The sequence below is a fragment of the Hydra vulgaris genome, chromosome 07 (assembly GCF_038396675.1).
Source record: "Hydra vulgaris chromosome 07, alternate assembly HydraT2T_AEP".
Taxonomy (NCBI): domain Eukaryota; kingdom Metazoa; phylum Cnidaria; class Hydrozoa; order Anthoathecata; family Hydridae; genus Hydra; species Hydra vulgaris.
In genome coordinates, this window is record NC_088926.1 from 4,126,203 (window position 1) to 4,152,352 (window position 26,150).

Consider the following 26,150-nt stretch of genomic DNA (forward strand, 5'->3'; position numbering starts at 1 on the left):
CGTACAGAGGATGCTTTTAGTGATGGCAGATAGGGTAAAACATGTATTATACCATAATAGTGTAACTAGTCATTTAGATTGGTGCATCGCAGCACAAGAGATGGATGCTAGTAAAACAACCAGTCATTTAAATTGGTGCATTACGGCACAAAAGATGGATGCTAGTTAAACATATAAAACGTATATCGAAAAAATTACTAAACTTAGCTTTTTATGTTTTGTTTTTTTAACAATATTTTCTGGTAAAAATGTCGTTGTACATAATATATGAGAGCACAAAAACTTGGAGAGGATCGTAAAATCCTGTCACCGAGAACCGTATAACAATACAATAAATAAAACCAATTATTTCAAAAAAATATAAAATGAAAAGTTAATATTGTTTAAGAAAACCTACAAACAAATAGGATAAGGTATCTCAATCATAAAATACTGTTAAAAAAAACAACAAAAAATAAAATATAATATTTTTAATTACATTCAATAACACTTAAAATATAAAAGAGAAACGAGATCAGAAGAATTTTTGTTTTACCTTTTTCTTTTTACCTTTCTCTCTGTCATCGTCAGAATCAGAGTCTTCGCCAGTATCTTTCTTCTTTTTACCACTAACGTTCAATCCGAGTCCGCTTTTAACATCAATACCAGGAATGCTTCCTTTACCATGCGGAGCATTGATATCAACATTGCCTGAACGCAATTTAGCAGAAATTTTTTTTTTTACCTTTTTCTTTTTACCTTTCTCGCTGTCATCGTCAGAATCAGAGTCTTCGCCAGTATCTTTCTTCTTTTTACCACTAACGTTCAATCCGAGTCCGCCTCTAACATCAATACCAGGAATGCTTCCTTTATTATGCGGAGCATTGATATCAACATTGCCTGAAGGCAATTTAGCAGAAACATCAACATCAGGTCCTTCAACTTTAGATTTCAAACGGGGTACATCCACATCAGCAGATATTCCACCTTTCAACTTTCCATCAACATCAACTTCTGGACTATATATATCTGCTTTACCACTTCCGCCAAACTTTGGCATCTTCATTTCAAATCGGAATCCAGACTTGCCCTTTATCTATATATATATATATATATATATATATATATATATATATATATATATATATATATATATATATATATATATATATATATATATATGTATATACATATATATATATATATATATATATATATATATATGTATATATATATATATATATATGTATATATATATATATATATATATATATATATGTATATATTTATATGTGTGTATATGTGTATGTATGTATGTATCATAATCATTGTCACCTTTATCATCATCATTATGATTATCATCATTGTCGTCACCATCCTCATCCCCATTTTTATCATCACAATCATCATCATCACCACTATCATCTTCATAACTATCATTATCATAATCATCATCATTATTATCATCATTATCATCATCATTATCACTATCAAAATGATCATAGCAAATCATCATGATTAAAAAACTTAAAATCAATTAATGAAGAAAATCAAATGACGGGAGATTGATGTACCAATTAGTGATATATAGATTTAATTAAAAATCAGAAAGGTTTAAAAAATTTAAACTATTTTATATTCATATTTTTAAAGATTTATATGATTTTTTTTTTAATTTGCTTTTTTTTAAACCTTATTTTTTTGCTTTGAAAAACTAAAAAAAATTATCAAAATGTATGTTGGAATGAAAACAATTAAAACAAAATATTCAAAAAATTTCACAGAAAAATTTCCAATTGACTATGTTGAAAAGAATAATTATATTAATTTTTTATTTAAAGAAACAAAGAAGGCCGAGAAGTTAAAAAATGAAATTACTATTTTAAAGGACAATTGAACATTATAAAAACTAAAAATAAAATAAACGAAACAAGTTATTACAAGAAAGTCATGCAATCAATAAATCAAAATTTAAAGATGACAGAATTTGAATATTTAGATACTAGAATATTTAAAACCTGCTACAAGCTAACTTATATAGTGGGAGTCAAATACAAACATTGAAAAAAACAAGAGATTTTAATGGCAATAATAAAAATGAAGAGGGTGCATAATGATTTCAGAGTTATTTTTAGTTTTACCAAGATACCAATTTGGCCTTTTAGTTGAATACATTACATTATGTTTTGATATATCTATTAGTCATGATAACAAAATCATAGCAACATGGACTGATGTGTATCCTACCTATTTGAGAAACAAAATTAACTGTAAAAGTATTGATATAAAAATTTTTTAGGGGGAAATATGAACTAATAATTTAATAATAAAAATAATTTTAGACTGCAAGAAACTATTTATTAAAATACCTTTAATGGCATTTATTAAAATTTTCTTTTAAAAGTTAGTCTGTAATTTTTTTAAATTATAAATATCAAAATACAGCAGAAATATTAAATAGAATAGATCAAAATGAAGCCATAACTTTTGTTTACATTTTCTTCTATTGTTGTCCTTTTTTACAAACAAATTACCAAAGATTGTGGCATATTTAACTGTGCATATGTAATGATAGTGTTTTCCCATTTTAAATGGGAAAACACTATCCTTACATCGCAATAGCAATGTAATGATAGACTGCTCACTTTGCTTACAAAGTGAGCACTCTACCAAAAGTTTTGAGATCGATTCCCACCGCACCTCTGGTAGTACTGCACTCAACCTGTTTCTCTGCACAGTAGCTTTATTTGTCAAGTTTTGTGTTTTGAAGTTGAGAGGTTTCGAAGTTGAAGTTGAGAGGGGTTGTAACCAAAAATAAAATAAAAAAAGTATTTTTCTTAACTGTAGTGACACCTCAGCCCTTGAAATTTGTAACAACATTAAAAGATGTATATAAAAGAACTAAATGTTTTAAAATAAACATTGATTTAAGTTTCAGCAAATCCAAATAAACCAGAACATCCTACTTCAAATCTATTATTTTGGTATCAACAAGAGTTACTTTAGAATCAGAAATAAGATTTTATGTATTTTTATTGTTGTTGACATTAGGATTGTTGATATTAGAGTAGGATATGTTATATTAATTATTCCTTTTAAAAGATTTATAAATACTATTCTTTCTCCCAGGCTATATAAATTCAGAACATGACATTGTTGCAACGCTTCTATTTTTGTTTTGAGATTCCCTTTTCCATTAGCACTTTTTTAATGATAAAGGATACTGCATGAATAAGTAGACACTTTTTATTTACATTTTCTACAAAAAGGTTTGTTTACCTCCCAAAATTTTGCCCATGACAACTAAACATTTTGCGCACGTCAATTATCCTATTTTGAGAATCCTTGGATTGTAAGTATTCCTGGAATAATAAAGCTTGTTTCTTTTGAATTAAAACAAAATGTATCGCGCTTTTTTTCTTAAGATCTTTTATAAACTTTTATTTGACCGTTTCCTTATACTATTTAAATAAAACATACTTATAATATTATAAAGTACGTTTATTTGACCGCTTCTTAGAAAATGATCTACTAAAAATATAAAATGAGAAAATTAAACCCGAAATAGATCTATAATACATTGTTCACAATAGTAACATAACACTTCTTTTTTTTAATGCGTATAAATTTTGTTTTGTAAAAAGCTGTGTAAAGCAACAATTAAACAATATTGTGATCAATGTTGTCTGACTCGCTCACATTTTGTGTAAAATTTCGAACAGTAATGTATTGAGATATCTCTACTACAGTCAGGTTTATGAAGAATGATGCTTTTTTAATGTCGCTTTGACTGATTCATGAAGAATATAGGTTTTAAAAATATGGTTTAACTTGTTTTTAAAATAAAAATAAATTGTAAAGATATTATATAAATTTTTTTTTTTTTAATTTTTAAAATTAAATGATTTAGTCGACAGTACTGAAATGTACCCCAACCGGCGCATCTAGTAGGGATATGACAATTTTTAAAGACCCCATCCCCATGTTATTTTTTGTGGAGTTTTAATGCAAAGACCAAGAAAAATCCAATGGCAAGTGTCAACATTAAAAAAATGTCACCTCCCTTATTCAAATTTATAAAAATATATACAATTATACATTTTACAAAATGGTTTTTTTTAATCAGAAATACAAACATACAGGTTTTAGTGTTCATTTGTCAAAAGAAATTTAATGTTAATTTTTTCAATGCTTTTGCACTATGGAAGTAAATCCTGCAGAACATTAATTGCACGTTCAGCACAAATGTTTGACCTTTGAGTTGGGATAAGAGTCGGCTCAACCGATTAAAAAGTCCTTAAAGTCTTTATTGCTTTTAAGTGATCTTTGCAAACGGCTGCCAAATTATTGTAGTTATCCTGATTATAAACCTGACCAGAAAACCAGATGTCACTACACGTGCCACAAATAAAGTCACATGATGACTGACCTTCGGCTGACTGTCGAAATTCTGGAAGTAAAATATAAGCTAGCAAAGCATAGATTGCTCGGCTATTCCATCTTGCATTGCTTATATTTGGCAAAGTTCTGAAATTTACTTTAGGGAAGCATCCTGTTTTCTTAAACTGTCTGTAACAAGCGATCAAGTGATGAAGGAAAGCCATATCATCTCATATGGTGTCTTCTTCAAGTAGAGAAGAAGAACAATAATTGACTAATATAAAATATTACTTTTTAAATTCTTTTTTATTGTCTCAACCTAGAATTTTTAAACTAATTTTAACTTCTATATAAGAAATAAGACAATTTTTCTGTTGTTGAAGTTTGGAGTGTTCGTGTACAGTCAGTTTTTAGAATTGGGTTGCCATCAGACGAATGTTTTTCTGCAATTCAATTCTTAACAAAACCTGAAATTTTGTGAGGCATCAGACCAAATTTGACAAAGTTGTGGTAGAAAGTTCAGTGGCATGTTTTTTTATGACTCATAGTGTAGATGGGAGAAAACAGTTTTCAGCTTAGGGGGTGAACTTTTTTAAGATTTAACACTTTCAAATGGTATTTCCAGTTTTAAAATGTAGTTTCTCCAATCATAGTGGCATGGGAAACCAAAAATTGCCAAAAAAAAATTTTTAATCATACCTCTAGCATCTAGTTTCTTTTTCAGAATTAGAAATTTTATAGACACGTGTTTGTCACGATACTGGCGTGAACAAAAAACACGTGCATATTACCGGCTGTTTTACTCAAGTTTAAGACGAGGTTTTAAGTTCAAATTTATCTGTTGCATGCTTTTATCAATGGTTTCACATTCCTTACAAAAATAGGTTAAATAAGTAGCCTTGTTTCCGTTAGGTATAGACTCAAATTATTTAAATTACAGCAATAATCATATTTTTAAATTTTTTAAAATTATATAATTAAAATTCCAGCCTATAACTACTCTGTTAAAGATGTTTAGAAGTATTTCTCTGATAAAATAATAAACTATTAAGTTAAAAAAATGTCAACTTTATGGTATGTGTATATATAATTTATCAATAATAGTTTATTGATATTGTATTATATATATATATATATATTAGGTACGTGGACTGAAATTTTTAAATTGAGGATATACTAAAATGTTATATATCATTAGAAAGCCCTTCAATACAGTATTTTAAAGATGAAAAAATTATCAAAAACGAACAATTCAAAAAAAAGTTATGACGTTTTTAGTAGCAAATTTTAGATATATGGATTTATTGAATAAACTGGTTCCAAAATTATTATTTTTTTCACTGAAATTGTTATAACTTTGTCAAATCTTATCCAAATGCCTATAACTTGATATCAAAAGATAGATGTAAGAGTAGGCTACAAGTTTATATTAGTATATAGATATAGGGGGTGTCTAGAGGGCCAGAGGGGGTTCGGCAAACTATCGTAAGCCTTAAAAAATACAAGTTTTTCATCTGAAAGATTATTTTTTCTGATAAATTTTTTTATCTTTATACACAAAAATGTGTTCTAATTTGCTTCCATTCCATTTTCAAATATTAGTGGTCTATCTTATATTAAAATGTGGATGTTCTCGTTACGTTTTAACACCCTCATAGTGAAATGTTACATTCTTATAAATACTTTAATTTTAAAAACACTGATTATATTTTGTGTTCAAAAGTATAAATTATACTTTCTTACTCTACAGCGTTTACAAGTGGTGCATAAATTGGCATTTGGGGCGGGATATGTGCCACGCCTAACTCCTCCTCCTCTTCCCCCCCCCCCCCCATCTTCTTAGTCTTCCAACCTAAAAAAAAAAATTTGTAAAGAGATTTGAAAAAAAATTTTAAATTGAGTTTATTGAAAAAAAGAAATTAGTATACAAGTATATTTTACTACATTAGTTAGAAAAGGGGCGTGTGCCACAACTAACGCCCCCCTCCCTCCTTTTCATATTCCTTTTATATTCAAACTTGAAAAAAATGTCAACAGAAATTTAAAAACGTTTTTAAATTGCTTTTAAATAAAATAAAGACATAACTTTACAAATCTTATCACATTACAAAATGCAGTTTGGAGTATCCACTCTAAAAAAAAGACTTTTCATATTTATCAACTCAATAAAATATTACACATAAATTTAACACTGTATTTAATATGGGCTATGAAATCCTCAAAAAGTCCTGATCGTATCTAAAAGTTTATAACTATTTATAGGTACAACTTGACTACTTTTTATACTACAACTATTAATCACATTGAAAACATACAAAATATTTTATTAAAACTATTACACTTGTCAATGCTTCATTTTTAAATTATTTTAAGTAAAAAAATTTTAAATAAATAATTCAAATGTTTGAAAAAATTGAGACAAAATGGAAAACAAACTTGATGATATTACATATAAATTTTTAATAAAAAAACAAGAATGGTGGTGCCTAATGATTGTGTATGCCACCATTACCCACAAAGCTGCTACCATGCTGTCTTCGCCTGCAAACTTCTTTACAACAGTTTTCTTCTGCTGTAGCTCCTAGCACCCCTGTTAGGGGATAATAGGTCCAGCTAAATGATTCCCCGTCTCTCCCTCTTAACCGGACCCATCACAAAAATGAGCGACTGCTAGTCGGTCCAGGGTGCTGATACATGTATCTCTGATAGACACCATATGTAAGATCTAATGACATTGAATTGTAAATAGATTAGTTATTTTCACAAATAGTTGGTTTATATTAAATGTTACATAATACCATTCAGTACTAATCTATTTACAATTCAATGTCATTAGATCTTACATATGGTGTCTATCAGAGATACATTTATCAGCACCCTGGACCGACTAGCAGTCGCTCATTTTTGTGAATGGTATTTTGTAACATTTAATATAAACTAACTATTTGTGAAAGTCATTGGCTGAACAAATAAAATGAAAGACAATCAACTATATATTTTAAAAATGTTAATCAAAGTAAAAATTTAAATACTACTCTTGATTTTACTTCAACTGCACTTTGATGGATAACATAATAAAAATGTATTAAATAGTGTATGTAAATAGAAATATTTTGAATTCAATAATCATTCAGAAAAATAATTAAATCATAATTTTACTAGCAGAATGTTGTGCTGATTATAGAGAAGCTTTTTTAAACATACTAATTGTAGCAGCTGAAGATGTATCTCAAGGTTAACAAAGTTGTAATAAAAAACAAATTTGCAAATGTCGAGAAATGCATACATATTAAAAAGTAACAAAATTGTTACTTTTTAATATGTATGCATTTCTCGACATTTGCAAATTTGTATTTTTGAAGAATCTGATTTGTATACTTATTTATATATGGTGTGTTAATAAAATTGTCAACTGATACTATCACTTAACAATCCATTCAAAAGCAAGAGTCTTTATCTGAAACATTATTCTTTTTATATGTAACCTAAGAAAACAATAAGTTTTTACATTTATCATTATTTTATGTTTCAAACATAAATTAACTATAATATTATTATGAAATAAAAGAAATTAACTTTAATCTGTTAGAAAATTAAAAACACTTTTATTTATATTTTGCGCTTTAATTTTAATCTAATAATAAAAATCAACATAATACAAAATTGCAATAATTTTTGGTAGCTGCTCTCCCGCCAACTGCTCCTACTTCGCTTACCGAAAAAAACAACAACAACAAAAAAACGAAAATAGGCACCAAAAGTTCTACACTAATTAAACTATTTGCTGGTATTTATTTTTCGTTGAAAATTGGCATGTGAATAGGAAATGCATGTAGAAAATTATTTTATTAATAAAAAAAGGGGGATCGACATTTTTACGACTGCAATTTTATGTGCGAACATCAACCAAATTTTCATGCAAAATTTTCGAAAAAATAATCCATAAAAAAGTATGCTAACCATACATTATAGTTATAAAAAAATCAAGATTAACCTTTCGTTTTTTAAAAATAGGTTTAAAAATAGGTCTAGGTTCATATAAATTTATAATAAGAATCACTACAAAATAACGTTTGCCTAGAACTACCTAAAAAAAGTGGTAAACTTAATCTAACACAAATTAAACTATTTGCTGGTATTTTTTTGTTGTTGAAATTTGGCAAGTGAATAAGAAATGCATGTAGAAAACTGTTTTAATAATAAAAAAAGGGGGATCGACATTTCTTCTACTGCAATTTCATGTGTGAACATCAACCAAATATTCAGGAGCAAAATAATCCATAAAAAAGTTCAGTAACTATACATAAAAGTCTTTAAAAATCAAGATTTGATCTTGTTCTTTCAAAAAAGTATCTATGTGTATATATATATATATATATATATATATATATATATATATATATATATATATATATATATGTATATATATATATATATATATATATATATATATATATATATATATATATATATATATATATATATATATATATATATATATATAATTGTATGTTTCTGAAGTTAATTTTGTACTATGTCTCAGCATCTTGAAATCCACAGTTGTTTTGGGACTACCATTTTATGCATAGACTTATTTGTCAATTTTGCTCAGAACTATTTTGTCATATATTTAAGTCTTGCAATTAAGCAACACTAGATAAATTAACTGAAAACAATAGAAGATTAAATAAAGTTTTAATCAAGTTTATGTGTTTATCTACGTTGTAAATTTATTATAAATTTAAACCTAATTTCAAAAAAAGACCCGAGGTACAATTCAAAAAAAGCTTATTGTACCTAAGGCCACTAATTTTTAAACCCTTCTACTTGATGGACTTTTATAGTTTAAGTCAATATATTTATAATATACAAATTAATAAGTGTAAAGATGTGATCATATCAGTTTCACCATTTTTAGACAAGTCTGGGGCTTTGAATTTGGGCATTAAAAAAATCTGGCCCAGAGTACATGAACTTTCCCTTTCATGTTATGATTGATTATGATATGACAATATAAACAAAACATAGAAATACACAACAATATAAAAAATACACGACAGTATAAACGATCCATATAACAAATTAATAAAACTTAAAAAAAGGCTATTTTTGTTTTCTTCTAATAGCTTATTAAAGTTTTTAATTTTGAGTTTGTCACAAACATTTTTATTCTTTTAACTATGTATTTAGTTCTTCTGTTTAATCGATGTTTTTCTTCCTCTTTTTATTCTTTAATATTTTCATTGTTTTTACTTTATTTTTTTTGTTTTTGAATCTTATGTTCTAAACAATTTTTATTTGTTTTTCTTTTGCCCTTTTATCTATTTCATGATAGTATATTAGTATCATTTATAATATAATATAGTATATAATATAATATAGTATCATTGATAGAAAGGGGCTGTAGAAATTCAAGACAAGACCTTAGATATTTTAAGAAACCCATCTGACAGGCTTGATGACACCTTTTATTATATGAAAAGATAATTATATGAGGCAACATTAACTGAAATGTATTGGTAATGGTAAATCAGAGATGTTTTCTTTTGTTACTGTTTTAGACTGTCATAAAGGGTGTGGATTTAGTACTATCATTTATGTAAAGGTATCCTGTTATATCTGCTGTTTTTTTGTTTTTGTTTTTATGACTTATTTGAATACTTAAATTCAATCAATATACATAAATAAGTTTTTTTTGTTTTTTATTTTTGGTTTGTTTATGTACTTTATGTTTTAGTTAATAATTAAAAAGTTCATTATTTATTTTATTTTTATAAGTGTCTTTTATTATTTATATGTATATTATTTATTTTATTTTTATAAGATGTCTAAAGTTATACAATTGGCTAATTTATGTCAACTATTTGTTGACCTAATTTAGCAAATTTTTTATCAACAGCTTGTTTTTTATTTCGTTATTCGTACGATAATTTGTTTTGCTCACTTGGTAGTTATTTATTTTGTACTGTCATCAGTTATTCATTTTATTAACTAGGGTTATCGATATAAGATATAGTTAATAGGTGCAGTTATTTAAGTCAGCTCTTTATTTACATACATTTGTTACAGTTGTAGTTAACTATAGCAACTATTACAACTCTGGCAAAAGTAGTATTTAAAATATGGTTATGTTATTTTTAATTTTAATGAGATGTTTGATCGATTTTTTATAGAATATTGTGAAAGTATAGACTATACTGGCATGTAGATGCCATGACTGTTTTAACATTTTTAACATTCATGTGATTCAAATATTCAAATTTTTCAGGCACACGTTTAGAGTTCATTTTGTAAATTAATTTATTGACACATATTGATCAATGCATTTATTTAGGCACTCTTCTGCCCAAAAAGTAGGTATTTTTTATTTTATTTTTTCATTGCGATTTTATGACTGATTAATGTTGGGCTACCATTATTTTCATAATCATAGAGGCTTGTAATTCATGTGGAAAAATTGACCTTCTGAAAAATGTCCAGATTTTTACGAAGTTAAATTTCTTCAAAAGGACTTGTAAACCATGTTATTTTATTTTGTTAATTATGTTGTGTAAGGATATTTTGATCTTATTTTCAAAATAAAGTTTTAGCATGAAGTGTGTCGTTTCTTTAATGTCGTTTTTATTTAATACATTAAAACAGTAAGAAATATTAATCTAAGGTTATTTAACAATTTATTATTATATTTCTATATACATAACACCGCTAAAATTGTCTAATAACACCCGTCTAAGTTGTTGTTCAACGGTAGTGCAGTAGTGGTAAAGCACTTGCCTCATAATCAATAAGTTCCGAGTTCTATCACCACCACGTCCCTGGTAGTACCGCGGTTAACTTGTTTCTCCGTGCAGCGGCCTTGTTCGTCATGGTTTGTGTTTCGGAATTATAGAGTTGTGAGAGGGTTGTAACCACAACTAAAGCAGCTTCCTCGACTGTAGTGGCTTTCTCGGACTTTAGGAGGTAAATTAAGACCAAAAAAGAAAGGCTAGACACGAATTAATAAACTCTCTTCTTTCTTTTTTTACTTTTTGCTGCGAAAACATCAGAATACTTTCCTTACTATTTAACTGCGCAGAATCAAGTAACAATTACTTTTCATCGAAAAGCTTAATTGTTAGTGAGAACTTTTCTTTAATTAAATATTCTTGCGTTTTTACAGATCACAAACTTTTACAATTGTTTGGTTTAAGGGTTAAAGATAAATAATTTAACGTGAAACATTTTGCAAAAATGCAGTTAATTAACCCTAGTTAAATTGTTTAGGAATAAAGCATATTTGCTCGTGAGATGACTATTTTATAACAATTTTATTTGATATCACTAAAGTATGTCTGATTTTAGTATACTAATCCGGTGGGTGACCTAAAAAAAAAAAGCTTTTTCTTAAAAAAGCTTTTTCTTGTATGTGTTTATGTTTTTATAGTATTGTTAAACTATACCATTAAGATATAAATTTCGACTTGAATATATATCGTGAGTTGAATATTTTTTTTGAATATTATTAAAAGTAGTAAATTATCATTATAAAAATGTCGTAAAATAATAATAATACGCTTGACAAAGTTAATGCTTTAGTTTGGTTAACGTATGTATATTTTAACTTGTTCGTCTGGGTAAACAAAAAATGCCTTGACTCTTCAATTTGTCTACTTATTTAACGATCTATTTATTTAACGTGATACGTTAAATAAGTTAATTCGTATAAAATATAAATTGATATAAAACATAGTTTAAAAATAAGAATAATGCAAACAATAGTATAAAAACAAAAAATAATGCAAACAGAATAATATAAAAATAAAGCTTTTTTATATGCTACCAAACGTAGTTGTTTTTATTGTTATTGTTTATTTTATTTTTTAATTTGAAATAATAAATATAGTACTATTTTTAACGAAGTACATGTGTTAATTAACAACAAAACAAGTTTATTTGCATTTTGCTGCTTATGTTTACTATTTGACTGTAATACACATCCCAGAATCCTTAGCGTCCTGATTCGGACACCATTGATCTCGTCATACCGCTTTGTCGCTGTTTTAAAATAAAAAATAAAAAACGTGTTTTGTAACACATGCGCCGTTGCTTTTTATTTTGGTATTCATTTTTTAAGTGATTAAAGAATTGATTTTTTGGCTTATGTTGTTAGAAAGTTGTACTTAATTAAAGTAGCTACTTTTATAGGATGGCTTATTATAGTGAAACTGTCATTTAAATAAATTTGTAAAAAACAAAAGAAAACATCTAGTTTATTAACGTTTTTAACTTTCTTTAATTTCAACATACATATCGTTTTCATTAACATAATTAGCCATTAACATAGAAGTCGCATTTAAACACAATTCAAAACTTTCGTTTTCATTGACGTAGTTAGCCATTAACATAGAATAGGTGCATTTACCAAAATCATTTTAACTTTTTATTTTTATGTTGGGTACAATATTGTTCATTCAAAAATGCATGTGTTTTAAAAAATTCAAAAATACATGTCCAAATAATTATATTTAATAAACTATTATCAAAACGAATATATTTCATAAATATTAATATTAAATTTCAATATTTGTGCCAAAAATCTGATCTCTCTAAACAATAAAAATATATTTAAAAACTGATTTTGTTGCAATGAAGTATTTAATAATCCAAAAGGTACTAAAAATTTTTATATATAATGTTTCACATTATTTTATTTATATATCATAACTAAAAAAAGTTGTTTAATTGTAAATCTTGTAAAATTGTAAATTCTGACCAATCACTCATATTTTGAGAGGAGTTTATAGATAAAAATATTTTCGACTAGGTTTTAGTTTTAATGTTGTAATTGAAAATATAAAACATTTTAAATATATTTTATAGTATATATAAACCTATTGTAGGCTGCATTTTATGTTCTGCGTCGCAACTGGCTCCGTTATCATTGTTTAAATCTTATTTTAGAAAGCATGTTTTCTTTTTGAATTATTTTGAACTTTTAGGTTTGTTTCAAGAAAATAAAACAAAAAAAGAATTATTTTGGATATTTAGATATTAGAATAACAAAAATCTAGCTGCAAATCTAGCAATCTAGAAGTCATATTAGTAAAAAGTCATTTACACGACTGTAAATTGTAGTGTAAAGTTGACGGCTTTTAGTCTAAAAATCTTCAACTTAAATGACTGATTTTGAAGACTGAAACTGAAGACTGTCAAAACAAGTTTTTGCTGTAGTATAAAAATGACACGAATACCTATTTTTAATATAACAAAAGACCTATTGTTAACATAACAAAAGGTTTTTCTTAACATTATTTTAATTTCAGGTTGGCTGTTTAAGCTTAAAAACCTTCTTGAAAAAAAAAGACTATACTGTGTCAAGCTTGAACTGGCTAAAAAAAAAATCTTTCGTTTTATTTATTTTAAATTTTTTGAATTATTTTTCATTTAATGTTTTGCCGTTTTATCTCCACTTTTTAACGGGTGATGCGGAAGTTATCGAACAAAATAAAAACGTCAATAACTTATTAAATAATTAAAAAAAAAAACTACTATTATATTTAAAAAATACCACGATCTGCAATTGATCTCAATTTTGCTCTGACGCCTTTCATATGCGACTGTAAAAAGTTTAAATCAATTTCTTGTAGTTTTAGTTTAATGCGATCAATCAAAAGTTGCTCTGTTGAAGCTTGCCAATCTCCCTCGTAAACCTTCTGCCCCAAATGTCCCCAAAAATTTTCAATTGGTCATGCTTGAGGCACATTTTGGGGATTGGATTCTTTATCAACGTAATAGACATATTGGTCCATCCAATTTAGAGAATCTTTAGAATAACGAGAACTTGCTAAATCTGGCCAAAATAAATAGTTAAAGTCTCCATGATACTTGTGAATAAATGGAAGAAGTCGTTTTTCTAAACATTCATTAATATAGATTGATGAATTTATTGCTACAGCCTTGGAAGTGCGAAACAATGGCTCGGGCATACCACGGTCAGATATCCACATTAATAATTTTTTTGGAAATTTCTCTTTTCCTATAAAACGAACACTTTCTGGGCATGTCTTTTTGTTGTTTGTGTAGTACACAGAATTTCCAGGCATGTTGTCTCCTGCAAAACAAAAGTATTTTTCGTCATCGATGACTAGAAGCGACTTTGTGTTATAGAGTTGGTTAACTAGTTTCCTGCTTCTTTTCTTTGCCTTTATTTGTTGTTCTGTAGTGTATTTTGGAGTCTTTTCACATTTTCTATATTTAATATTCATTTTTTTTAACTGACGACCAATTGTCGCTTGATTTACACCGAATTTAATACCTATTTTTCTCTGACTGACCCCTTTTCGATTGTTGACAAGTCTCGTTAATTCGGCTTTCTTTTCTCTAGTCCAGGATGTCGGACGACAAGGGTGCTTTCTATCAAGAAACGACTAAACAGTTTCAAGTCTTTTTAGGTTATCATATATTGTACTTCGAGCAAATCCTTCCTTTTCAAAATGATTTACGATTTTTTTTTTTTTTTATATTAGGTTTATTTACAAAAAACATTTTTATTCGCTTTCGAAAAGACTCTTGTTCAGCTGCATTTAACCTCATTTTAAATAATTGTGTTTCAAATAATAAAGTTTATTTTTTATAGAACGTTTACGCCTACGCATAAAACCACAAAAACTAATTACTATGCTCAAATAATGAAATTAGGATTTGTCCGATAACTTCCGCATCACCCGTTATGTTGCGTTTTAGAGTTTGGTTGTTCATGTATTTAATAGTTAAACATAAAGACTCCCTTCTGAAATTAGAAAAAACGAAAATCTTAGAACCCTTAACGTTGTTAAAATCAATAAACAGCTTTCCCTTTACAGCCCTTACTATTCACTACTCTTGTTAGTTGATCGCAAATATGCTTTCAAGTTTTAAAAACCTTTTCAAAACAGTTGCATGAAAAAGGCGTAATAGTTTTTGAAATATTTTTAATAAGAGTTTCGTTAGTTGTAGTATACTACAATATCTTTTGGGCTCTTAATAATATAGTTTAACTTTTTTTTAACTAAAATTCTTTAGTTTTAAGGAATAATTAATTAACAATCGTGTTTAAGTATTTAAAACAAAAACAAAGTTAGACTTCTGCCTCATAATATTTTTAGTTTGTTATCACAATAAATTGAAAAGTAACTATGTTTAATACGAATCAATTAATTTAAAATGATAAATTAAATAGAAAATTAAAAATCACAATAATTTATCGTAATTCGCATAGTTTATCATAATTATACATAATTAACACAGTTCACTAAATTTAGCTAAATTGTGTAACTTAGTTGGTATTAATTTAATGAGATTTATTATCTATTTTTAATGAGACAAAAAAAAAGGTTTTTAAATACACAATTAAAGTTTTTTTAATTATTTATTGTTTGAAATTATAACTGAAACCTGTGTAAATGGAGATATCGTTACACCGTCTCCTTCAGAAAAAGGTCTTCTTTTCAATTTAATGCTACTGCGTTGTTTGCGGGGCATCAAATGTAATTTTTATAATATTTCTTAAGTAAAATTACAACTAATATTATTTCTACGTAAAACCAAGTTTACATGCAAATATATGTTTGATCAAAGTTACATTGTTAAACTGTTTTGCAATGTAACATTATAAGGTTATTTACTTGTCGGAAAAAAGAAATGCCAATGTTGTAAAAACTAATATCAAAAAAAAATTTCAGTTATATTTCTAAAGAAATTACGTAACTAAAAAATATCAGAAAATTTAGTTTTTTCGAAGTCGAGCATATAAAAAAAAATCTAGTATTTTTTAATAAAAAGCGATTGATTGTACTGATAAGAATAAAAAAGAAATCTTTTGGTTTTGTCAGAGAAAAACGTATGAATGCAGTAAAATTTCCATTTTTTAAATAAACTTTTTTTTATTATTGTTTCTTTTTATTTATGCTATATATTATTTATTCTTTCAACTTTTGGTCTTAAATATATTAAAACATTTTAAATTTCGAAATTTTTATTTTTAAAATGGTTTAATCAAGAGTAAATTTAAAGTGCGTATACGTTTAAAAGACAGGTGGAAATGAAAAAAAAGAGAAGGCAGATGAATACTAAAAAAAAAAAAAAGTTAGCTCAAAAGAAAATTTTTACATGGGGACCAATAAAATATATGTTTTGAATTTTTATTGCAAAAAACTCGACATCAGTCAATTTAAGAGACAACAATTTCTGCAAAACATGACACGCTTACTCAGTAGAATAACACGATATACAAAAATGTGTCACTAAATCTTTTACTGATTATAAATCAAGTACACTACTAAACAAACTCTGTTCTTAAGTAATATAACAAAAAAAAAAACAAAAAAAAAACTTCTTTCAATCAACCAAAGCGTCTTCTTTTAAGCATAGATCTATAATTATGGTAGAAACATTATTTAATATTATAACTCCCAAAAGTAAACTAAAACAGATTTGTTTTAAAATGCTATATTTGCATTCGCAAACATTTTTCACAATATTCAAATTAATCGGTTTAATGCATATTGACACGCTTTATCTTCAATTTTAATGGATATAATCTTTATGATTAAAATAACTAGGCAGCACATTATGTAAATATTTAAAGAAATAATAGAAATTTGCCTGAGATGAAATAATTTTTCTTTTCTTATTTTTGTATGTGTGCACAGTATAATCAGATACGACGAAGGATTTATATTATCAAAAGTTTTTTAAACAACAATGAGCTAAATAAATTAATATCCTTGACAACCAACGCATCAAACTAATAAAATTTAAGATTTTTTTTACAGATCTATATTGCAGTTAGCGTTTTATTTTTTTAGAACCGAGGAACCTCTGCCAAAAAGTAATCAAGTATCTAATACCAACGTCTTTTTTTAATTGGTGTATTTTTCATTTGAATTGCAACTTATAAGAAGCAAGTTTATTTTAAATGTATATTACAAGGTTGCAAAAAATACTGAGTTATATAGAGATGAGACGAATTCGGTGGAGAGTCAAAATATAGAACGGAGACCATACAACTGTTTTTGTAATAGTTTATTATTACCAAGGTGTAAAATAACTCATTTTTTGTCGTAAACTCTAAAAGCAAGAATTTTTTAAATGCATTATTTGAACCATACATGTGTATGGTTCAAATAATGCATTAAAAAAATAATGCATTAACACACACAAGCATGTGTGTGCTTGTGTGTGTAAACGAGGCTTGGTGATAAGATAGTTTATGTCTTTTTTATGATCCGGGGAAAAATTATAGATAAAATATGTATTTATTGTAAAAATAATATGCATGTTTGAGTTATTTAGAACATTGAGTTATTTAGAACTCTTTAATTACTGAAACTATTGTGTTGTACTTAAATTCAAAAATACATAAAATGAAGCGCTAAAATACATAAAATGGAGCGGTAAAATGTCTATTTAGTTATGTGGTTAGATCTTGCGTAGATATACGGAAATTGCATGCATAGCAGCCTAAAATCTTACACTTTGAAATTTTGTTTTTGTAATTCTTTCAACAATAGTTTATATTCAGTAATAATATCTGGCTTTATATTTATATTTATACGGTCCTTACATTTTCTATATAACTTTGAAATCACAGGCGGCACAAGTAGTTACCAAGAAAACAATAGACGTCTAAAATTGGTCTAATTTGTCTATATTGCCGATACGTATATTTTAGACGTATATTAGAGATCGAAAAGACGTCTGATTATAGAGATACTATTTTTGCTCTATATTAGATGCATATTAGATGCATAAATTAGACTCATGCATAAATAATTTTTTTTTCATCTAAACTTAGATGTCTTTAAGATGTCTCTTATAGCTTTGTTATATAACAGAAAGACATTTTTTAACTATTGACTAAATGATTTTATGGAGTTATAATTATAAATGACCGCCATTTAAAAACCATACATCAGAATTTGCGGAAACTTACTTCTACAATGGCATGAAGATTTTAACCTATGGAAGACATTAATGATTATTTCTTTTGATGAATTTTAAATAATAAAATAACATGCTATAGTGACAAAATATTTTGATGATTTGATGCTTAAAATGTTTACTAAAATCATTTTGTGATTTGCAATATAATTTATTTTGCAGAAATATTATAAAATTATTATTTTCAATTTTTATTTCTAAAATTAAAGATAATGTAATTAAAATATATGTATATATATGAGTGTTATTCAATAACACAAAAGATTGCTTTATTGGTTGTACACTTATCGTTTTCATTGAGGAATCAAGATTCATATATGTCTTTTACAAAAAGGACATACGAAATCATCATCTGTACATCTAGACAATGAATCGAATGTTGGAACTTCCGAAAGAAATAATTTATCATCTTGCGAAAATCTAAAAGAATATTTTGACCATCATGAGTCATCGGTTTCTGACAGTGAAAACTCTTATGACCAAAAGCCTAATGAGTATGAACATAATCCAACTTTAAAGGAAAGTTTGTCTGCATGTTTTTCTGAATTCAGGGTACCCCAGGCATGTGTGAATAAGTTACTTTGTATTTTTAAAGAAAATGGCCTAGAAGTTCCTTGCGATGCTAGAACCCTAATGAAAACACCACAAAACATTGAAGCACTTAATCTATGCAGTGGAAAGTATATTTATTTTGGACTTAAAAATGAAATAGTTAAATCTATGCAAAGGTGTTCGACCTTTAATACTCAGAATATATCATTATCATGTAATATAGATGGCTTACCAATATTCAAATCATCCAATTTTCAGTTGTGGCCAATACTCGGATTATGTTGGGAAAATGATGTATTTATGATCGCTTTATATGGTGGTGAAGGTAAACCAGAACCAGTAAATTTATTTTTGGCTGATTTTATTGAAGAAGCAAAAGAACTTTTGGTAAGTGGTTTACTAATTGATGGTAAAAATTATACTTTTAGTATATTATCGTTTATATGTGATGCACCAGCACGCTCCTTTATAAAATGTGTAGTTGGTCACACTGCAAAACATGGTTGTGAGAGATGTACAGTTGTTGGTACCTGTTATTCTCAGCGAATTGTGTTTGATAGGAAATTTGGATATCCTGAACATCAAAAGAAGCTCAGTCCCTTGTGTAAATTGGATATTCCAATTGTTTCAATCTTTATCTTAGACTATATGCATGTAGTCTGTCTCGGAGTTACAAAAAGAATTTTATATTTTCTGACTTCAGGTCCATTGGAGTGTAGACTTTCATATCGCTTAAGGGAAAAGCTGTCGATTACAATAGCCTCATATAATGGAACATTACCATCTGAATTTGACATGTGAACCTCGTTCATTAAAGGAACTAAAACGATGGAAAGCAACAGAATTCCGAATGTTTCTTTTATATATTGGTCCTATAGTACTGAAAAGTGTTCTTTCTTCAGATGTATTTTTGCATTTTTTGTGTCTTCATGTTGCCATGTCTATTTTATTGCAAACAGATAATCAGATTAGGAAGATATATCTTGACTTTGCTTCTCAATTGTTACGTTTTTTTGCAAAGCAATCATCTCATTTTTATACACCCACATTTGCTGTCTACAATGTTCATAGTTTAACTCATTTGCATCAAGATGTTGCAAATATGCAGTGTTTTTTAAATAGCATATCGGCTTTCCCGTTTGAAAACTTTTTGCAACACTTGAAACAGTCAATAAAAAATTCTAGAAACCCAGTTGTTCAAGCTGCACGTAGAAAACAGGAGTTCGAGTTATCTCATCCAAACATTGTCAACAAAAAAAATTAGTATAAGTATTCAACAAGATTAGAAGATTAGCTGCTTATTAATGCAAAACTAAAAAATATGTATTTTAAAAGAAATGGTTGATGAGAAAACTTTTAGATGTACAGTACTTAATTTAAAGAATATGGGAAGTTTATACAACATTGCATTTATTGTCGACATGGAAAAAATAAAAAAAACTGAAAAGATAGTACTAACATCAGATTTTGTTCGTAAAGTATTGATGTTGCCCCATAAAACTGGTTATGCCATCTTTCCTGTGCTACATGAACGTGAGAAGCATCTGTAATCAATATATATGTGTGTGTGTGTATATATATATATATATATATATATATATATATATATATATATATATATATATATATATATATATATATATATATATATATATATATATATATATATATATATATAAGTATAATATATATATATAATAATGATATATATATATAAGTTAATGATAATAAAAAAGTAATATTAATAATATTTTTAAGAAAATAAAATACTATGAAAACCTTTAATAAATAATTTTTTAAGTTATGGTTACATTTATTATGTTTATACACAATTATTACATTAGTATAAATGTTTGGAAAGTTTTCAATAGCTATATGGAAAGAAAATAACAGATTAGTTGAGGATGTTGCACTAACAAAGTGGATTGACAAAGAAGGACAACAAATTTATTGTCCCAAAAAAAACTACAATCATGCACTGAAAAACAACCTTTCGCCAACAAAAGAATGGCACAAATTTCCATTTATAAGGTAAGATAACAGATTGTCAGTATCTAACTTGTTTTGTGTTTTTTTTTTTTTTTTCTATGCGTAATGTTGTTACTTTTTGTAGCGAAATGTTTTATAATTAGATTCATTTTCATGTTGTGAAGACAACTTTTCTACATCAGATGAGACTTATGTTGAAGAAAACATTAAAAAAAGCATAATAAATCATTCTGCTCTTCATTGCCAGAACCTCCGCAACCTATTATGAATAAGACAAATGTTAAAAGTATAATATGAAACCTAGGTAAATATCATAATTTTTTCTTAATGGTTTATAAACTGAAATAGATTCTTGTTTAATTTGATCTGATTAATATCTATTTAGCTATTAGTTCTTTTTATGTATTACTAAGATTTTTTATTTATTTTAACTGTATGGGTGTCTTATTATATGTAATGTTGTTAAATTGGTTACATATTTATATCAATGACAACATTCTATTGTATTGAATAATCCTTTAATCAATCAATAAATGGTATGAAAATTGAAAATTGATTAATAGCATGCTGATATTGTTTGAATGAATGAATTCAGAAATTGAAAGAGTACAAAATTGGTTGAAAGATTAAATTAAGCAACGGGTATGGTTGAGGGATTATTTATAGTTGTAATTATAATTATTTCTTTTGAATAGATTTGTTATCAGATTCAGAGATTGAAGAAGATATTTTTTCTTCACATTTCATTGGATGAACACAAGTTTTATTGTGAGTAGTTTTGGTTTTTACACCACTAAATGTTAATGTGGAGGTATAAAAACTTTTTTATTAACTTGTTTTTGTATTTTAAAATAATTGTAAAAGATAGGTATAAAAGAATAGAAATGGATAATTTATAATATTGTGATCACTTAACCATGTGTGTAGCATTTGGTCAACTTTACCTTTAGTAGCTAGACAAAATTATTTAATATTCTAACCTTTTTTAGGAGGAAAGATGAAGAATTTGGTCTTGAGCCAAGCCCAAAGAAAAATGTGAGGAAGTTATCACTAACAATTTGACATAAATCTGAATATTATTTGTTTTTGTTTATGTGTCAAAAGTAAAGAAGAATTATATAAAACTTGAATGTTTAATTTATTTTCAGCGGGTTTATCTATAATTTGAGTGGATTAATTTATTTGTTAAATTATTATTGCAAAGTAGTTTATTTAGTCAAGGCTATTTTTTATTAGGTTTCCAGTCTGCCTCTTTTGCCTTTGTCTTATTCTACAGATAAAGTTTTAGCTGATTTAAAAAGTAGGTTTTGCCAAAATTTATTGCAACTTTTGTGATGATTGTTAAAAAAAATAACATTTATTTTTCTGGAATTTTAGTTTGAGTTACTCAAACATAATTTGAATTTTAAAGTTGATATTTCATTGTTTTGCTATTTGGTTTCATGAGCTAAATGATATTTCACTCGTTAATCAATTTTTTTACTCTTTTTTTTTTGCGGAAATAAAAGTTCTTTTAAAAGAAGTTATAGAAATTAAGTTTCAGGCTACTGGGGTGAAGTTGCTAGAATCAGTGGACGAAATGGTTACACTGGATAATAAACTAAAAGATAAAACCGAGTATACTAAATTGGTATGATCTAATCATCTTAATTTTTAATAAGTTTGTTTAATTATCTAAATGAAAAGTATTTATAAAGGAACTAAAATAACAACAATTTACAAAAACAAAAAAACCAACAAAAAAACACAAACATGGAGTAAAAACATATGAAAAATGAGAACAAAAATAAAAGAAGATAAAACGTCACAGACTCCAACAATAATACAACATTAATTAGAACTAAAATTTAAAAAATTACCAGGTTAAAACATCAGCAGATTGTTGACATATATTGTTGACGTATATGTTGTAAAGAATTTTAAGTTAATTTTTATTACATTTATTTCAGCTTGATAGTTTGAAAAAGGTTTGTGGTAGAAATCCAAGAGAACATGTGTTTTTGATATCATGAAAAGGTAAACGATTATGATTTTATTAATTATTAGAGGGTCCAAAAGTAATTCATTTTGACCATTATTTGTTAATGGATTTACTTTTAACATGACAATTTGATAAATTTTGTAGCTTCACTCTAGGTATTTAAGTTTGTTTGTGTGCAAAAGTAAGTGTAATCTAATCTTGTTTAGCATTTTGTTTTTAAATTTAATGCTTATACTATTTAGAATTTTAAGCATTCATATATTAATATTTCAATTTATTACATATGTTAAAATAAAAGTCTTTATAAATTTATTTTAGTTTATTGTAAAAATACTTGTCAGGTTATTTTCGAATCAGCTATAGTCCAAATTAAATCGAAAAGGAAATGGAGTAAAGATAAGCTTAGAAAATCTAGTAAATATATGGAGTGTTTTACGAGGTATTGTTTTAATAGTATTTACAAAACTGATATCTGTATTAAAAAGATATTCTTCGACTTTTTTTCTCCATAATACAAGTTCCTTTAGTTTTTTCTTAAAACAATTTGCCTCTTATTAATAATCTCTCATTACAACATTGTTATCTCTCATTGCATGATTGTTATCTCTCGTTACATCATTAGTTATACTTATTTTATACATTACTATAAATTAGTAAATGTTTGGTATTTTGAATCAATTTAATTTTGAAAGATTCCTGTGAATACAATGGTGGATCAGTCAAAGACCTTGTGAATCGGTTACAGATGTTCTACGAAATGCTCCTGCTCGTGCTCGTAAAAGAAAAGCATGTAATACAGGTAAGCAATGCAAAACGTGACTTATTAAGACTTATTATATGTAAATAATATGGTCTATTTTAAACTGATATGTAATATAAAACCCATAAGCTTTGACAATGTGTTGACATTAAATCATATTAGTCAATAAAGTTATTATAAGTTATAATAAATTATAATTTTTGCTTGTAAATAAGAAATGTTGTCGCATGAAAAAATATGAAAAATAATACTAATCAAGTTACTGTGCAGTAACCTGATGAACCTGGTGAAACATAGTGTAGAAGAAAGAAAATATTAGATAAGTGTTTTTACTAATTATATATACACATATATATATATATATATATATATATATATATATATATAAATACATATGTATATATACATATGGATATATACATCTGTATATATACATATGTATATATACATATGTAATTTTACATATTATATTTCATAAAAATAAAATCTTTAGAATTCTACGTGTCTTTTAAAGTCATTTAAATATAATTACATTATATATTTTAGATATCGACGACGTGGAAGAAGATGCTGACGGCAATGCAAATATATAGTTTCTTATGTATATTTTTGTGAAATAAATTTAAGTAATTTCAGTTAAAATCTTTCTTTAATTGTGTAATTTAATCATTTTTTATGATTAATTTAACCGCTATAACACCTTTGTATCAAACAAGTCCCAGCAAGCAAAAGATATCTTGAAAAAGCATCTAATATGCATCAAAAAACTGGTCTAAAAGACGTCTAAATTCACGTCGTGAACGGGACATAAATAGACGTCTATCTTATAGATGTCTTTTAGATGCATTTCATTCGACAACAACAAACTGCCTAGATACATAAAAGATGTAAAGTATACTTCCTAAAGATGTATATTAGATGTATAAAAGAAATTATTAGCTAAAAAAATTATCTATTATCCATCTTTTTTAAACGCGTCTTAGGCATCTATTTAAAAGACGTATTTTATACATCTAATATGCATCTGTAAGATGTATGTTTCACATCTTTTATGCATCTAAGGCAATTATTTGTGTCGAATAAAATGCATCTAAAAGATGTCTATAAGAGAGCCGTCTATTAATGTCCCGTTCACGATGTGAATTTAGACGTCTTTTATACTAATTTTTAAATGCATATTAGATGCATTTTAGATATCTTTTTGTTTGCTGGGTTTTAAAAAGACTTAAAGGTTATTATTTCCCTTTTTCAATTTACTTTAATATTATTTATCTATTATTGTATTTCCTTTATATATTTTTTTCTTATTAAAACTTACTTCCGTTAATCTTTTGAAGACTTTTTTTATAAAACGACAGATTTCTATAGGCCCATACGTTTACTAGCATTAGTAAACCTATGGGGCTATTGCAAATTTTTTCATATAAATGAAAGGTTTCTATGTTTAACGCTTTATTCATAATTGCTTTTATGAATCATTAAATTTTTTTAAGTTATAGTCTAAAAGCGACACACCTTCTTTGATGATTCTTTCTAACTTTATGTAATAAGCTCAAAATGTTTTGATCGATCGTATGACAAACGATAAAACTTGATGCAATACGTCCGTTTATTACTTTTTATTTCATTTCTGCTTTTAAAATCAAGCAAATTTAAAACAATTTAGAAAGAAGATGAACAAGAAGTTTTACCTTGGATTTATTTTTCTCTCCTTCCTTCCCTTTTTTGATTCGCTTTTTGACATTATTAACTTTTCTTCATACAAAAAATAACCAAACGTGGAACGACGAATTTTAGTAATGTTTTGCTCCAATTTCATTAACTTATAATCAACAATAAAATCGAGGAAAAATAAATCACGTTTTCAAGCTAATTTGTCGTTGCTTGCACTTAAAGACGAAATGCTTGATTCGTATAAGAGAATGACAAAACTCTATTGTAGAACGTTTTACATAATTACCAATACAAATGGAGGGAGGAGTGGTTGGAATGTTATTGTCTGAAACAGAGTATTATTTGAAAATTTGGTTTATGAAAATATAGTTTTTATTTTTATCCGTATTGGAAACATAAATCAAGGATGTAACATTTGTAATTGTACCATTATTTAAGTTTGTTTAATTTATTTAGCATCAAAAAAATTAGTTTCAATATATTAAACATAAAGTACAAATGTTTTCTTAATAAAAAATCTAAAATCTCTCGTCTTTTAAGGCACGTGAATTTAGCTTTTTTGAAGTTTGATCGCGTTGCGATCAATAACTGATAAAAAAAACTTTGTGGTTTTTTTTTAATACCAGCGATAAGTTAAACTTTAGGTTTGGGCTTTGCTGGGCGCCCAGTGGGCACACGTCGTCCAGGGGACGTCCGTCAGACGTCTTACGAACGTCTGGACGTCCCTCGGACGACGCGTTTCTATTGCGTGTAAAGAGGTCGTATAGTAGATCGCAAGAGTTTTGTATTTCCAATGCTTTCCAAACCTCCCTAACAAACTTTCTTACCTCCAACCCCATGCATCCATAGTAACTTGTTTAATTTACAATTTTGTTT

The 26,150-nt window shown here is 26.8% G+C and overlaps 1 protein-coding gene and 1 long non-coding RNA gene across 3 annotated transcripts; one reads left to right on the plus strand and one right to left on the minus strand.

Annotated features, from left to right (window-relative positions):
* Positions 1 to 203: 203 nt before the first annotated feature.
* LOC136082248 (vesicle-associated protein-like) lies at positions 204 to 25,530 on the minus strand. 2 transcript variants are annotated; one of them, XM_065800834.1, is made up of 2 exons: positions 25,292 to 25,530; positions 204 to 1,075 (listed from the first exon to the last, which is right to left on the minus strand). In XM_065800834.1, exon 2 carries the CDS (start codon positions 1,043 to 1,045, stop codon positions 515 to 517), a length of 531 nt encoding a protein of 176 aa, XP_065656906.1. In that variant the 5' UTR covers positions 1,046 to 1,075; positions 25,292 to 25,530; the 3' UTR covers positions 204 to 514. The 2 variants fall into 2 exon arrangements, with proteins under 2 accessions (XP_065656906.1, XP_065656905.1); XM_065800833.1 differs by lacking the exon at positions 25,292 to 25,530 and adding an exon at positions 15,772 to 15,908.
* LOC136082821 (uncharacterized) lies at positions 22,871 to 23,643 on the plus strand. The gene is made up of 2 exons (XR_010639743.1): positions 22,871 to 23,279; positions 23,533 to 23,643. It is a non-coding gene; the product is annotated as an uncharacterized LOC136082821 (long non-coding RNA).
* Positions 25,531 to 26,150: the final 620 nt, after the last annotated feature.

What these genes read in the sequence shown, in the direction of transcription:
- LOC136082248 (XM_065800833.1), bottom strand. Translation starts at nt 15,858, where the DNA reads ATGCCCCGCAAACAACGCAGTAGCATTAAATTGAAAAGAAGACCTTTT. An exon ending in CGATATCTCCATTTACACAG is followed by an intron (nt 1,076 to 15,771) that starts GTTTCAGTTATA and finishes ATATATATATAG; the next exon opens with ATAAAGGGCAAGTCTGGATT.